General features: G+C 43.7%; 1 protein-coding gene across 1 annotated transcript in view; it reads left to right on the top strand.

The window, feature by feature from the left end:
- The window catches only part of SNX31 (sorting nexin 31), a gene marked incomplete at its 5' end in the record, with an annotated part of 38,329 nt that extends 24,895 nt beyond the window's left edge, over window positions 1-13,434 (top strand). The window contains 4 exons of the mRNA XM_084864628.1: window positions 1,079-1,192; window positions 3,676-3,753; window positions 11,009-11,065; window positions 12,331-13,434. Of these exons, the coding sequence (XP_084720754.1) occupies window positions 1,079-1,192; window positions 3,676-3,753; window positions 11,009-11,065; window positions 12,331-12,426 (345 nt within the window). The 3' untranslated portion in view covers window positions 12,427-13,434. The remainder of the gene's footprint in view (window positions 1-1,078; window positions 1,193-3,675; window positions 3,754-11,008; window positions 11,066-12,330) is intronic.

The following is a 13,434-nucleotide window of genomic DNA, read 5'->3' as shown; positions in this document are numbered from 1 at the left end:
TTCTATATTACCTGCCATTCAGTGTCAGAAAACAGCTGTTTCCAAGTTCAGTTTTTACATGGATGCCGTCAGACCAATATTTCTAAAATAGAAATATAATTGTATTATTATGTAGCTTTTAAAATCTTAAAAGTAAGTGCCTATTGCCCTGAAGATCAAGTCCAGACTCCTTAGTTTGGCTTATAAAACCTGTAACAGTTAGGGTTGTTGGGTGGCAAGCAACAGAAAACAACACTGTGGCTCTAGGGGAAAAGGGGTTTGTTGGAGGGATATGGGGAACCCGCTGACTTAAAGGAAAGGTGGAAACAGAGACTTAGGAGAGTCAGGAGCCACAGGAGGTCAGGGTTTCTAGGGATTCCTCGTCAGGACCTCCTCCTTGGGTCTCTCTGTTGTGGAACTAAATGAGGGGCACAAGGAGTGTTTGTTCAAGTGGACTGAGTTTGGGTCATGTGACACCCTTCAGGGAGGCAGCATTCCTTGAGGATCCTACCCACATAGCCATAGTGGAGGAGAGATGGCTTTCCCAAGGGAATATGAGACTCCATCACTAGGAGAAAGAAGGATGGATGCTGTAGAGCAAAAACCAGGGAGAATAATAATAAATGAGGCTGTACCGGGCTTTCAGGACCTGCCCTCACCTTCCTCTCTAAGCCTATTCTCTCACCCCCGCATGCCTTGCAGCCTGTGCCACTTCAACTTCTATCAAATCCTATATAATTAAAGGGTAATATGCAAAATCGACCAAATAGCAGAACAACCCATCGCTATGACACGCACTGACCATCAGGGGGCAGATGCTCAATGCAGGAGCTGCCCCCTGGTGGTTAGTGTGCTCCCACAGGGGGAGCACCACTCAACCTTCTGGGGCTCATGGCTGGCTAGCACAGCAGCAGTGGTGGGAGCCTCCCCTGCCTCTGCAGCAGCGCTAAGGGAGCAGGCCTAAGCCATCAGTCAGACATCCCCTGAGGGCTCCCAGACTGTGAGAGGGTGCAGTCTAGGCTGAGAGGAACCCCCACTCCGAGTGCACGAATTTCACGCACCGGGCCTCTAGTGTCAAATAATGTCTTTTCCTCCGAAGGGGACTCTGCTGGATATGGATGGGCCCCAGCGAACCCTCAACCAGAACCTGGAGCTCCGATTCCAGTACAGCGAGGACAGTCGCTGGCAGTGGTTTGTCCTTTACACCAAACAGGTGAGTTCTTGGGGAGGAGCGTGAAACGTGTGCTGAGATGCCCTCTTGCATGCTGGGGTGGACGCAACACATCACCCTAAGCCCTGCTAATTATCAGAGTATGCTGTGCCCTCTCTCTTAGGGCTGTGGCACTCTTTTATTTTTTATTTTTATTTTTAATTTTGTTTTATTTTGCTAGTCACCACAGCCTTTGTATCCATTCGAAATGAATTGAGTTGCCATGCAGGGGTGGGGAACCTTTTTCCTGCCAAGGGCCGTTGGGCTATTTATAACGTTATTCACGGGCCATACAAAAGGATCCACTTAAAAACTAGCCTGCTATATTTGGTTACACGTCTAATTAACTCACCTCCAACGCCTCGGCAGGGCCAGTCGGTCTGCAGCCTGGATGTGCCTCGCCCCTGACTCACAGTGGCTTAAAGCAGGGGTCAGTGAGCTTTTTCTCAAGGGACCGATATTTTAGGTTTTGAGGTTCCTTTGGCCTCTGTTGGAACTACTCAAAAATACGAAACACTCTGAGGGGAAAGACAGGGTGTTTTGCCGGGGCAAGGTCTGCAGTCACTTGGAGGGACAGAGAGATTTGGGTAGGGAAACCACCCTTCTCGCCTAGAATGCTAAGTGCAATCGTTAAATATCCTTATGGCCTTTTAATCTAGGCTGTGGCAAGTGAGCTTAAGCCAGCACAGAGAGGGGCAATAACCATGTAAAGGACTCCTAGCGAGGTTTTGTTTCCTTTGGAGTGTGGGTGTATGGATGGGCGCTGAGGGACTGCTTCTGCAGAAGGCAGAAATGTGGCTCGTGGGCCTCACCTGTAACCAACTACAAGCAAGGGTTTCGGTTCAAACCTCCTTTAGGTCCTTCAACAGAAGCTCAGCCCCTTGACAGGTAATAAACCTTACCTGGCGGATAGCGGAGTCCTAACATGCCTATCGATGCCCATTGTATAGTAACATGGGATCAGTCCGGGCCTGTGGGACTCCGTTAAGCATCCTTCCCGGCTGCATCAGCTGGAGGGGGGGAGCGGGTATTGTTGAGCTATTCCATACCCTGATTTTGTGTAGGTCACCTATCTGCACATATACACAGGGTTAGTCCTCGCCAAACCAGGAGTGGTTTTCTTATGAGTGTCAGTGCCCTTCTTCCCTCTTCCCACAGTTCTCTCCCTTTAAAATCAAATGAGTTCCCGCCGAAACCTGTTTGGCTCAGTGGTGGAGCATCGGTCTGCGGACTGAGGGGTCCCGGGTTCGATTCCGGTCGGGGGCATGTGCGTTGGTTGCGGGCACATCCCCGGTAGGGGGTGTGCAGGAGGCAGCTGGTCGGTGTTTCTTTCTCATCAACGTTTCTGGCTCTCTATCTCTCTCTCTTCCTCTCTGTAAAAAATCAATAAAAATATATTAAAAAATAAATAAAAATAAAATAAAATGAGTTCCCATCATGCCCCACAGTCCTGCAAGACTTTGGGTTGTTCCCTCTAAGTAGCCCACTCTCCTTCTAAGTATTTCTGTGAACTATCCTCCCAGAGGTTTCTACAGGGGCTGCTACCCTAACCAGAGTTTTCTTCCTCTTTCCTCCTTTCTATCATCCTCCCCGCCCCCCTCCACCCCCACACACACACCCCAAGTAAAGTGACCATCCTTGAGCACAAGCTTATACTAAGGTCCTAGAACCCGTCTCAGACCTGGGTGGGGCCAAAAGAAAAGAGAGCAAGCAGAGAACGGAGAGCAGGACAAGAGAGAAAGAAGATCAGTGGGAATGGAGCAAGTGGGAAAATCACTGGGAATCTTGCATTCAGCAAATGGGGGTGAGGATCGATCCTGTAACCAGGAAACCCTGGCTTTTGCGCGACACGCTATGCAACGTGCGTCTTAGACTAATCACCATAAGCCATCAGCAAAGCCCCAGGTGATATTGGGGACAGCTGTCCCTGTTGAAAGTGAATAATGAAGGATACCAGAAAAATTAGAAAGTGAAGAAAAACAACTAATTTTTTTTTTTTTCAGTTCAGTAAAAGCCATAAGGTGTTAAGGTATTCTTTCAAAGAGACAGGCTACTATTTATACCTCCTACTATGCATACAGTTAACTATCACCCCACTTCAGCTCATTCGGTTACAATAAAAAGTAGTTTTTACTATTTGTTGATTGTAAAAACAGGAGATGCTTACAAAGTAATGGGGGGGGGGGGGGGGCGGGGGCGGGAATGGGATGTGAGAGGTAAGTTTTAAGAGGGAAAATGATTAGTAATGAGATCCTGGACATTTTTCACCTGTCTTTTAAAATATGTACTCTAAATATATCCACATATTGAGAAAAGGTTTTGTTACATGTTCATTACATCTTATGCAAATTCATGGAAGTTAAGGAAGAAATATAAATTCGCACTATTGAAGGGCAGAGCTCAAAACCTGCCCAGTGGTGTGAGGAGGGAGGAAGAGGAGAAAGATCTCGTTCACTGAGAGACTCCTTTCCCTCTGGATTTCTTAGGCTTTTCTGCTGAGTAGCTGCTTGAAAAAAATGATCTCAGAAAAGATGGTAAAGCTAGCTGTGGAGAATCCCGAAATGGTAAGTGGGTACATTTTTCACTTTAAGTTCCAACCATCTGCTGACTCCAAACGAGGCTGCTCAACTCCCTGGGCCTGGAGAGAGGACTTCAGCAGTGAGCGCCTCTGCCTTCTGGTTGGCGCATTCTTCAGCATTCAAGCCATTTTCCCAACAAGAATCATTCTTCGGTTGCTGAGAACCCTCTACACCAGGGGTGGGAACCTTTTTTTTTCAGCCAAGGGCCATTTGGATATTTATCACATCATTCACAGGCCATACAAAATTATCCGCTTAAAAATGAGCCTGCTATATTTGGTCAAACATTTGATGAACTCACCACTAATGCCTTGGCAGGGCCAGACCAAATGATTTGATGGCTCTTAAACAGGCTGGACAGTCCCCAGCCCTGTTCTACGCTGAACCCTTGCATTTCTGCCTTCCCCATAAAAGCTCCATGATAACGTCAGGGCCTTGAGAGGTCTATAACACGGCAGCAGTGATCCTAAATGAGCTCTACAGTTGTGTCCCTAGAAAGAACCCCAGCCTCCCGACACGTTCACTGCACCAAGTTCAAATGCTTGCAGCCAAGTTCACATGCCTGCAGCCGTTGGGGGAAGACATCGAGTAAACAAGCTCTCTAGCCCATCGTATTTCTCAATGTGACATTGAACTTGGTTTTGCAAGTATATTATAAAGGTCGGACATCTCATTGCAAGGGCTGGTGTGGCCGGCTGTCAAAAGGCTTACTGAGATAGAGTTTCTTTTCTCCTTGCTTTGTCACATTATGAGATAAAGATGCCCCTAATAAGACAGCATAGTTTGATTTTTTTTTTTTTAAGGGTTCACAAATACCAATGCCTGGTTGACATTTTAAACAAAACAAAAAATATTTTGCAGGATATTACCCAGGCCTTTAAAAATACAACCGAGGGCATTTGGAAATGTTTTCTCATGTTTTCATTTCAGTGTAGTCCTTTATAAGAGGGTGAGTGACACCTTCCATTTAATCTTGCTCTTTCTTGATTGGAGATTTTTTCCCCCTAAGAAAATAGTTTCATTTTACCTTTATTTCTCTTTTGGAATTGAAAATGCTTTCCTAGGGAAAATAAAATGGACTTGCCTATTGGTGTTTAAACAATTCAAAATGTACTAGAGCGAAGGAATAAAAGCGAAGGAGTAAAAGAATCAAGGATGCTCTTTTTTTAAAAGAGTAATAAAATCGAGCCCTTTAGGCTCCAATTATTATGTATGTAAAAAAGGAGAAGAAGAAAGAGAAAAGTAATTAGCTGAAGTGGTCCCATTAAAAGGGACAAGTGCCCTCAAGTGTAGCTGAATAAAATGTAAGCTACTTGATGCCAAGGAAATACTTGTACAATGACTAGCTGAAGAGTTTGCTCAATAATAGGAGAAGGTAGTCATCTATTTAAAGTTTTTAAGAAAAGCAACCACACTAACTACATTCCTTAGAGCTGCACACAAGTGGAAAGGTACAGTTCATCCCTATGACTGATGGCAAAATCAGCATATTAGCTAGTATTTATATTGCTTTATCCAAATACTCAAGTTTTATTTCCACAGACTTTAAAAAAAAAATTTATTTCTTATTTTTGTTCTTAAAAAGACAGGTTAAGACTCTTCCTCGTGAAAATTGGGTTTTCAAGAGGATGTTGTAGGGGTAGTCCACGTTTCAATCTGGAATTTCAGCTGCAAATCCCTGGGAAGAACGGGACCCCGGTGGGGAAAATTCAGACTAGCTGTTTGAACTTCAACTGACTCTGGGCCTGCTCTCAAAGTACAATTGATGAGAACAAGTCATGTTGTGGCTTAAAGGAGCCATATAAATGTGTGACTGCTGGGGTGGAGCGGGGACATGCTGGAGGGGGGCAAGCTGAGGTGGTGGTGGGGAAGTGAGGGGCATATTGTCAGCAATATTGTCAGCAATAAAAAATAAATAAAAAACAGGGACCCTTCCCCCTCCCCCCACGGGAGTCCATTCTGTGGGACTCTTCCCCCTCCCCCCGTGGGAGTCTGTACCTGTTCTCCGATAAATCTCCACCTTTGCTATACCAAATAAATGAATGAATGGATGAATGAATACATAAATAAATAATAACTAAATAAAAAGCAATAAATGTATAACTGTGAAATTCGCTTCCACACGAAGTTTAAATTGATGCATATCACCTAAAGAAGGTTCATATGGACGAGGATACAGATGTCTCTATTTTGCAAGGCAGAACAGATTCCAAGATTTTTAAAAAATCCTCACCCCAGGATATGTTTTTATTGATTGGAGAGAGAGAGAGAGAGAGAGAGAGAGAGAGAGAGAGAGAGAGAGAGAGAGAGAGAGAGGGGAAAGGAAGAGAGATAGACATTGATGTGAGAAAGAAACATCAATCGGTTGCCACCCATACTCACCCCAACGAGGAATCAAACAGGAAACCTAAGTATGTGTCCTCAAGGGGAATGGAACCAAAACCTTTTTGGTGGCAAGTAAACCAGGCATACAGCCTACCTGCGGGCCAGCCAGGCAAGTTTGACATGCTTGGGACGCTCTAACCAACTGAGCCACCTGGGCAGGGTGATTCCAAGAGTTTGATAATCATGATGGATCTGGAAAAGGACAGATAAAATGAGGAAACTATAACCAAACCGTAAATAAGGCAGATGGTCCCTGGATGCATATTAAATGGCACTGTTTTATCCCAGTAAGAAGAATGGAGAAAAGAAGAAATTTAGTGCCAACTTAAAGTTAATTGGCTTAGCTAGCTTTAGGCGGTGCTTTCCAAGGTAGTTTTGAAACATTTATGAAGAGATCATTAAAATTTGAAGTCCAACAAATGCGCTAAAGAAAAAATGGAAATAGTCAATACTATAAAAGTCATGTTAAACTCTTAAAGGCAATATTAACTGCAAACCAGAAGGGATAAAAAATGCAATTACACTAATGCCTAAAGAAATTTTGTTAATATTTGCTACTTTTAGCTAGAACAGAATTACAAGGATTATTTTATTTGAGAATAGAGTATATTAGGAATAGATTTGGCTACATATCACACACACACAAACACAAAAAAAACCCCCACACCAAACAAGTGTCATTAGCAAAAGAAAAGTTTGTTTCTCTCTCATCCAAAAGAGGCTCAGAGGTAGGCAGTCCAGGCTGATATGGTGGCGCCATGATTTCACCAGATACCTTTCTGCTCTGCCGTCTTCAGTGGCTTTCACCTCATGCCCAAGACGGCTGCTTGAGCGCCAGTCATTACCTCCACATTCTAGGCAACAAGTCTGAGGAAAATGAGAAGCAGGACCCATCTTTCTCTTTAAGACTTCACCTTAGAAGCCCCCCACAAAATTCTGCTTATAGCTCATTGGCCCAGAGTTAACACACCACCAGCCCACACCTAGGTGCAAGGGAGCTGGGTTATTTGGGCATTTTGTAGGGTATATTGTTGTTTCTCAGAATAAATTCAGACGAGATCAGGCGCGTTCAGGGTGGTATGGCCGTAGACTCAGAATAAATTCAGGTGTTATTGCTATCAACGAAAGGTCACTGTCGCCAATGGAATGCCAATAGGAATTCCCAACCTGGGGTGCAGAAAGAGGAGAAACTTTATGTAGATGAACAGTTTGTAAGCTAAGGAAATGCAGGTTCTGGTGGAAACTGAAAGTGCTTTCCACCAAAGCAAAGGGAAAGCCAGTCCTGGTCCCAGTTGGTTCGCTTTTATGCAAATGAGGGATCTAAATTTGCACAGTGTGATTGGCCCAAATAACACTGTTCTCATTGGCCAGGACTGTACATACAGATTGGTTATTATGGAGCCTCTCTGGTCGGTTGTTAAAGATCCAAATGAGGATATAGCTGCACAGCTCCAATTGGACAGGGCAGGCCTCAGCTCATTGGTCAAAATATGATTCCAGGAACTCCTTTGTAAGCATAGGCTCAGACTGCAGCTCAGTCTGTGGCTTTTCCCTAATGTGCAGTATGTGTGCTAGCTTCTATAATCCATGACTCCTAGACTCTGCTTATGAATGTGAGCCCAATTAATTGCAAGGAGTCCTTCTCAGCAGATATATTCCTTCTGAATCCCACATTACTAAGAAAGAAGGACAGAATGGATAATGGAGTAAGCTACCAGCAAATATAAAATGTATGGTGCCCTAACCGGTTTTGCTCAGGGGATAGAGCGTAGGCCTGTGGACTGAAAAGTCCAGGATCGATTTCAGTCAAGGGCATGTACCTTGGTTGCTGGTATATCCCCAATAGGAGGTAGGTATGCAAGAGGAAGCTGATTGATGTTTCTCTCTCATCGCTGTTTCTCTCTATCCCTCTCCCTTCCTCTTTGTAAAAAAAAATAAAAAAAAATCAATGAAATATATTTTTAAAAAACTTTATAAAATGTATGAAAGACACCGAGAAAAGGAAACATGCATTTTTTGCAGTAGATGTGTTCCTAAGGAGCTTCCTCAATTTTGTATATTGAACCATAATCTGAATACATGAGCGGTATCAGGAATACACTGATGAATAATTTTCTGAATTAAAAAATGGGCCCGGCTGGCATTGCTCTGTGGTTGGTTGAGCATCAGTCTATAAACCAGGAGGTCCCAGTTCAATTCCCGACTAGGACACATGCCTGGGTGCGAGCTTGATCCCCAGTGTGGGGTGTGCAAGAGGCAGCCAACCAATGATTCTCTCTCATCATTGATGTTTCTATCTCCCTCTCCCTCTCTGAAATCAATAAAAAATATATTTTAAAAAATAGGAAATAAAAAACATTGCCCTGGCTAATGTGGCTCCATTGTTTGGAGCCTCATCCTGTACACCCACGAAAGATAGCTGGTTCGATTCCTGGTCAGACACATACCTGGGCTACGGGTTAAATCCCCAGTCGTGGTCAAGTGGCAGGCAGCCGATGGATGTTTCTCTCACATGGATGTTCCTCTCTATCTCCCTTTCTCTCTCTAAAATCAACTTTTAAAAATATACCAAAAAACATTTTATATTTGTAAATAATCCATACTTTTGTAAATAATCCATTATTTGTAAATAATCTTAATTGGTTTGTTCACTTTTTTGTAACTAATCCATACTTAGGTTGCGTTATTAGTTTGTTCACTTTAAAGTGCTTCTGACTCTCTAAAATGGTTTTCTGAGAAATGGCAGAGAAGAAGATGGCCTTCTGCTTCCTGCTTGCCTCATACTTCTCAGCCCCTCCCAAACTACCCTCACATCTATCCTGTTTTTCTCTCCACTTCTCTTTCATCTTGGGTAAGATCAGACCATGTAAAAGGCTGCCGGCTTGGAGCTGGGTGCTTTGAAGTGTGTTCCCGGCAGGTGGTGAGGAGGGAGCGGACCAGGGGCAGTGCTGTCTGATGTCGCAGCAATGCAGGCCTTTGCGTTGCTCGTCCAGTTCAGAAAACAGAAGTTCAGACATGTTGCGGTGGTCATGAGAAGGGGCTGAACATACAGAGGACAAAGTGTTAGAGAACCAGGGGGAAGAATGATGCGGGAGGAAGTGGCCAGATGGTTAATAGAAACTACTCTGTGGATGAAGGAGAAAGGGCAGGAATACCGTCTTATGAAAAAGAATTCGCTTTCCTCCCAACTGTATTCCTTCTGGGATGTAAGATAGTTAAAGCCTATTGAAACAAGGAAATAGATCATGTCAGAAATCGCTTAACATCTGTAGTGGGTTCTATTTTATTTATTTTACCTAGGGAGGGGGAGGGGGAATGAGACTAGGAGAGAAAAAAATTCTGAGTTTCACCCCAACTCTGTAGTTCTCTGCACAAGATTATTTACAAGCGATGATGTAATGTTGTATAAGAACAATAATCATAATAGTGAAACACATACAACGTCAGAGCATTAATTTCTCATTACTGAAACTTAATAACTGTCTTTTTTAAAACTGCTGAAATAGGCCTCAACTATATGAGCTTTCTATTAGCAATACTAATCTAAGTCCTGTGCATATTTCAAAGCAATATATTGTATAACAAAATTAAGTTAACCATAGTTAACAAATTACGTTCTTTGGTGGTGTCAATGTTATTTATCCCACTTAATTGGAAATGTCCCGCTCTATACGCTCACGAATAATAAGCAATCACAGACAACTTAATTAAATCACCCCTCATTCCATCCTTCCTGAATGCCTGAGCTTGCCGTGCGGTGGTTAGAAACTGGGGCTTTAGCACCAGGGAGTTTGTTGGAGGAGAAAGGCAATTAGCAAAGAGACACTTACAGTTACAGAGGGACGAGCTGAGACATGCACATCATGGTTTCTTAGTAATTCTCCTCTTTTCCTAGGAGCCTAACAACTCTTCCTCCCAAACCCTGGCGAGGCCAAGTACACTGGCTATGCCAGACGGTCTCTTTACCCTCCCGGGTTCATTCTTCACTCTCTTCCAACCTCTCCATGCCCTGGAGACTGACCTTTGTGTACTGTGACCTTGCCCTCTGATCTCCGACCTTGGATCATGCTCACCACTGGGGAAACCCAGGGAGCGTGGAGGGTGGGAGAAAAGTGAGATTGGGGGATTGTGGGTCTCTGCCACTCGGCACAGCCATGGACAAGGTTCACGCTCTTGTGGGGGCCTCTCCTCCCTGCTACTCTCTTTCCCGTACCCGCTGCTCTCGTTGTCCCTTCAGGCCTAGAGGGGGGAGGAATCACCCCCACACCCTAGTTCCCCGGGACTCCAACATCCCTTCATGGATGCACTTTAATCCTTCCCACGCCTCCACTAAATATAGCTCCTTTGGAAAACTCCTCAGTCACCCCAAGAGGGCGCCACCTGTATTCTGCTCAGACCCTGGCTGTTCCGTTGCGTTTACCTTATGAGCATGAGGTAGATGCCAGTGTCTTGAACTTCAGTTTGATTCCTCCCTTGACTGATGGCGCCTTTGGATTGATCAGAGCCCCTTCTGGCCTTGATTCAGCTTACGGATGGGAGCTCTGTGAATTATTTCAGGATTAGAAGTTCATTTTATTTTGGGTGAAGACCATTTGGAATCTGTGTTAAACCACAATGTCCGTAGGCAACTACCCATGTGAAACATGAAGCTTCCCTTTACTTTTGGCAACTCAATTGCTGTAACCCTTAGACACTCGCAAACAAAGGGGGGAATTTGCAGATAAGTAGGGTGAGCCGGGCAGCCTTTGGGGCCTTTAAGAGGATTATTGTGGGAGGGGGAATGTGCCAGTTAAATAGGTTATTTGTGTGCTTGCTTCTCCGGGCTGCACTGACCGACATTTCCTAATCTCTTTAGCAGATTGAAGTTCCGGAACAAGGCAGAAGTAAAAAATACCGCAGTCAACAAAGCCGGGTCTGTGAGTAAAATTATGTAACCGATACATTATCATTTTGATACATCTGCCATTCTCCGCCCCCCTCCCCCCCGCCCCTTTCAATAACCAAAGTCATTCTACTTTTAATAATAAGCCAGAATTCTTCCTTTGCAGAAGCTCTTCCATGTAGGTTAGGCCAGTGGTCGGCAAACTGCGGCTCTCGAGCTACTTGCACCTCTTTGGCCCCTTGAGTTTTTAGCAAAGGCCAGCTTAGGAGTACCCAAATTAAGTTAATAACAATGTACCTATCTATATAGTTTAAGTTTAAAAAATTTCACTCTCCAAAGAAATTTCAATCGTTGTACTGTTGATATTTGGCTCTGTTGACTAATGAGTTTGCCGACCACTGGGCTAGGCCAAGAGGTGTAGGCTGTTTATTGCTGGCGACCACTGCTCCAAAGGTTTCCTTAAACCAGCAGTCACCAACCTTTCAGACCTCACGGACCACCGGTGGTCCACGGACCACCAGCTGGCGACCACTGGGTTAACGCGTTCATCCTCCCCACCATCTTGTAAATCAGAGAGGTTACATGGCTGGCCCCAGGTTGCACAGTAATCAGTGGTGGAAGGAAGCAGGCACCTGACTCCAGTGCTGTGCCCGTAACTACTTTTGCTAACTCTTTCTAAGTTCAAGTCCTGAAGTAGATGAATGATATACAGGTGACCTCTTAGTAGCATTTGAATGGAATTTATTATTGGCCCAGCTCCTGTCACAAGATCTGCTGTGTATATAAAAAATACTTAGTATAGCTTGGCCAGCATGGCTCAGTGGTTGAGTGTCGACCTCTGAACCAGAAGGTCACAGTTGGATTTTCATGCCCAATTGCAGGCTCAATCCCCAGTGGGGAAGAGGGGGGTGTTCAGGAGACAGCTAATCAATTATTCAATTATTCTCTCTCATCATTGATGTTTCTTTCTTTCTTTCTTCTTTTTTTTTTTTTAATAGATTTTATTGATTTTTTTACAGAGAGGAAGGGAGAGGGACAGAGAGTTAGAAACATCAATGAGAAAGAAACATGGATCAGCCGCCTCCTGCACACCCCCTACTGGGGATGTACCTGCAACCAAGGTACATGCCCTTGACTCGAATCGAACCTGGGACCCTTCAGTTTGCAGGCCGACGCTCTGTCCACTGAGCCAAACCGGTTTCGGCTAAATATGAGAATCCTTGACTTTGTTATTGTTGTTATGGAAGTTATTTCCTCCCATTTATGTATTTCTGACCTCTCTGTTTACTTCACAGCAGAAAGACTATTCTAGTTTTCTACCAAGGACAAGCAAGATGAAGGCAGCTGAAGGTGACTGTGATTGGGGGACCACAGAGGAAGAAGGTCTTTGAAGAGAAAGTCTCACTCACTTTTTAAAATGTCCTCTAAGGCTGTGTCGACAGTGCTTAAGCATTGAAAGTGAGCTTCCCACCACCAGTAAAAGAAATTTGACCCCTTCCTATTTTTGTCACATTAAGATGGACCCTCTTCATCAAGACGACTTCAGAACTTTGTTAAACTCAAGATGAAAAGGAAGTGTGAGCCAAAGCTGTCCTGTTTGTTTTAATGACTCATAAATGACCAGTGGCAAATCCAAATCAATTAGTAAGAAGCTTGTTCTTCCCTCCCTTCCCCTAAAGGAGATGTTTTCCTGGCTCCGTGACGTCATTTTTGTGTTCTGACATGACACGAATGAAAGGCTAATCTAAAGCACTATGAACGCATTTGGAATTAAGTTCTGAAGATGACTCATCAGCTGAGGAAACGGTGGCTCTAAGGAATGGAATCATGGAAAAAGAAATTTTGACTTTCCAGATGTGTCCACAGCAAGCAGAGCAAGGAGTGGGGGAGGGGGGAGGAAATATTGATTTTTTTCCTTACGCAATTCTGAGCCAACCACTGTGGATGTATTCAAAGTAATACAGAGTTCTCCATTTCTCCACTCTTGTCAATGTATTCTGCCCTTAGAATACTAAATTCAGTTGTGATCATGCTATTTTGATTATTTTTATTTTGGAAAGCAATGGGTATCAGTACCAGATACCTTGTAAGTCTCATAGCGTTACAAATATGTATACTTATTCACTTGATTTTTTTCCTTATCCAGCTTCAGTTTATGATGATAATTAATGTAATATATATAGAATTATGACCACATTAAGGGAGAAGGACAGAAGAATCTATGAAATGTAATTAGATGAAGTGTCATATTCTGATGTTCTTTTCTAACTGGGTTGTGTAACTTAATTATGCAATAAATATGAAATATATCCCAGTGAGTATAGAATTTACTGATGGAAATTCTCCAAATAATAATTTTGAAATATAGGATCTATTAAAGCCGATAATATTTACAAAGC

This window comes from Pipistrellus hanaki (genome assembly GCF_964339955.1).
Source record: "Pipistrellus hanaki genome assembly, chromosome: 17".
Classification (NCBI taxonomy): Eukaryota; Metazoa; Chordata; class Mammalia; order Chiroptera; family Vespertilionidae; genus Pipistrellus; species Pipistrellus hanaki.
The sequence above is the reverse complement of the archived record's forward strand: the minus strand, read 5'-3'. Positions and strand labels throughout refer to the sequence as shown.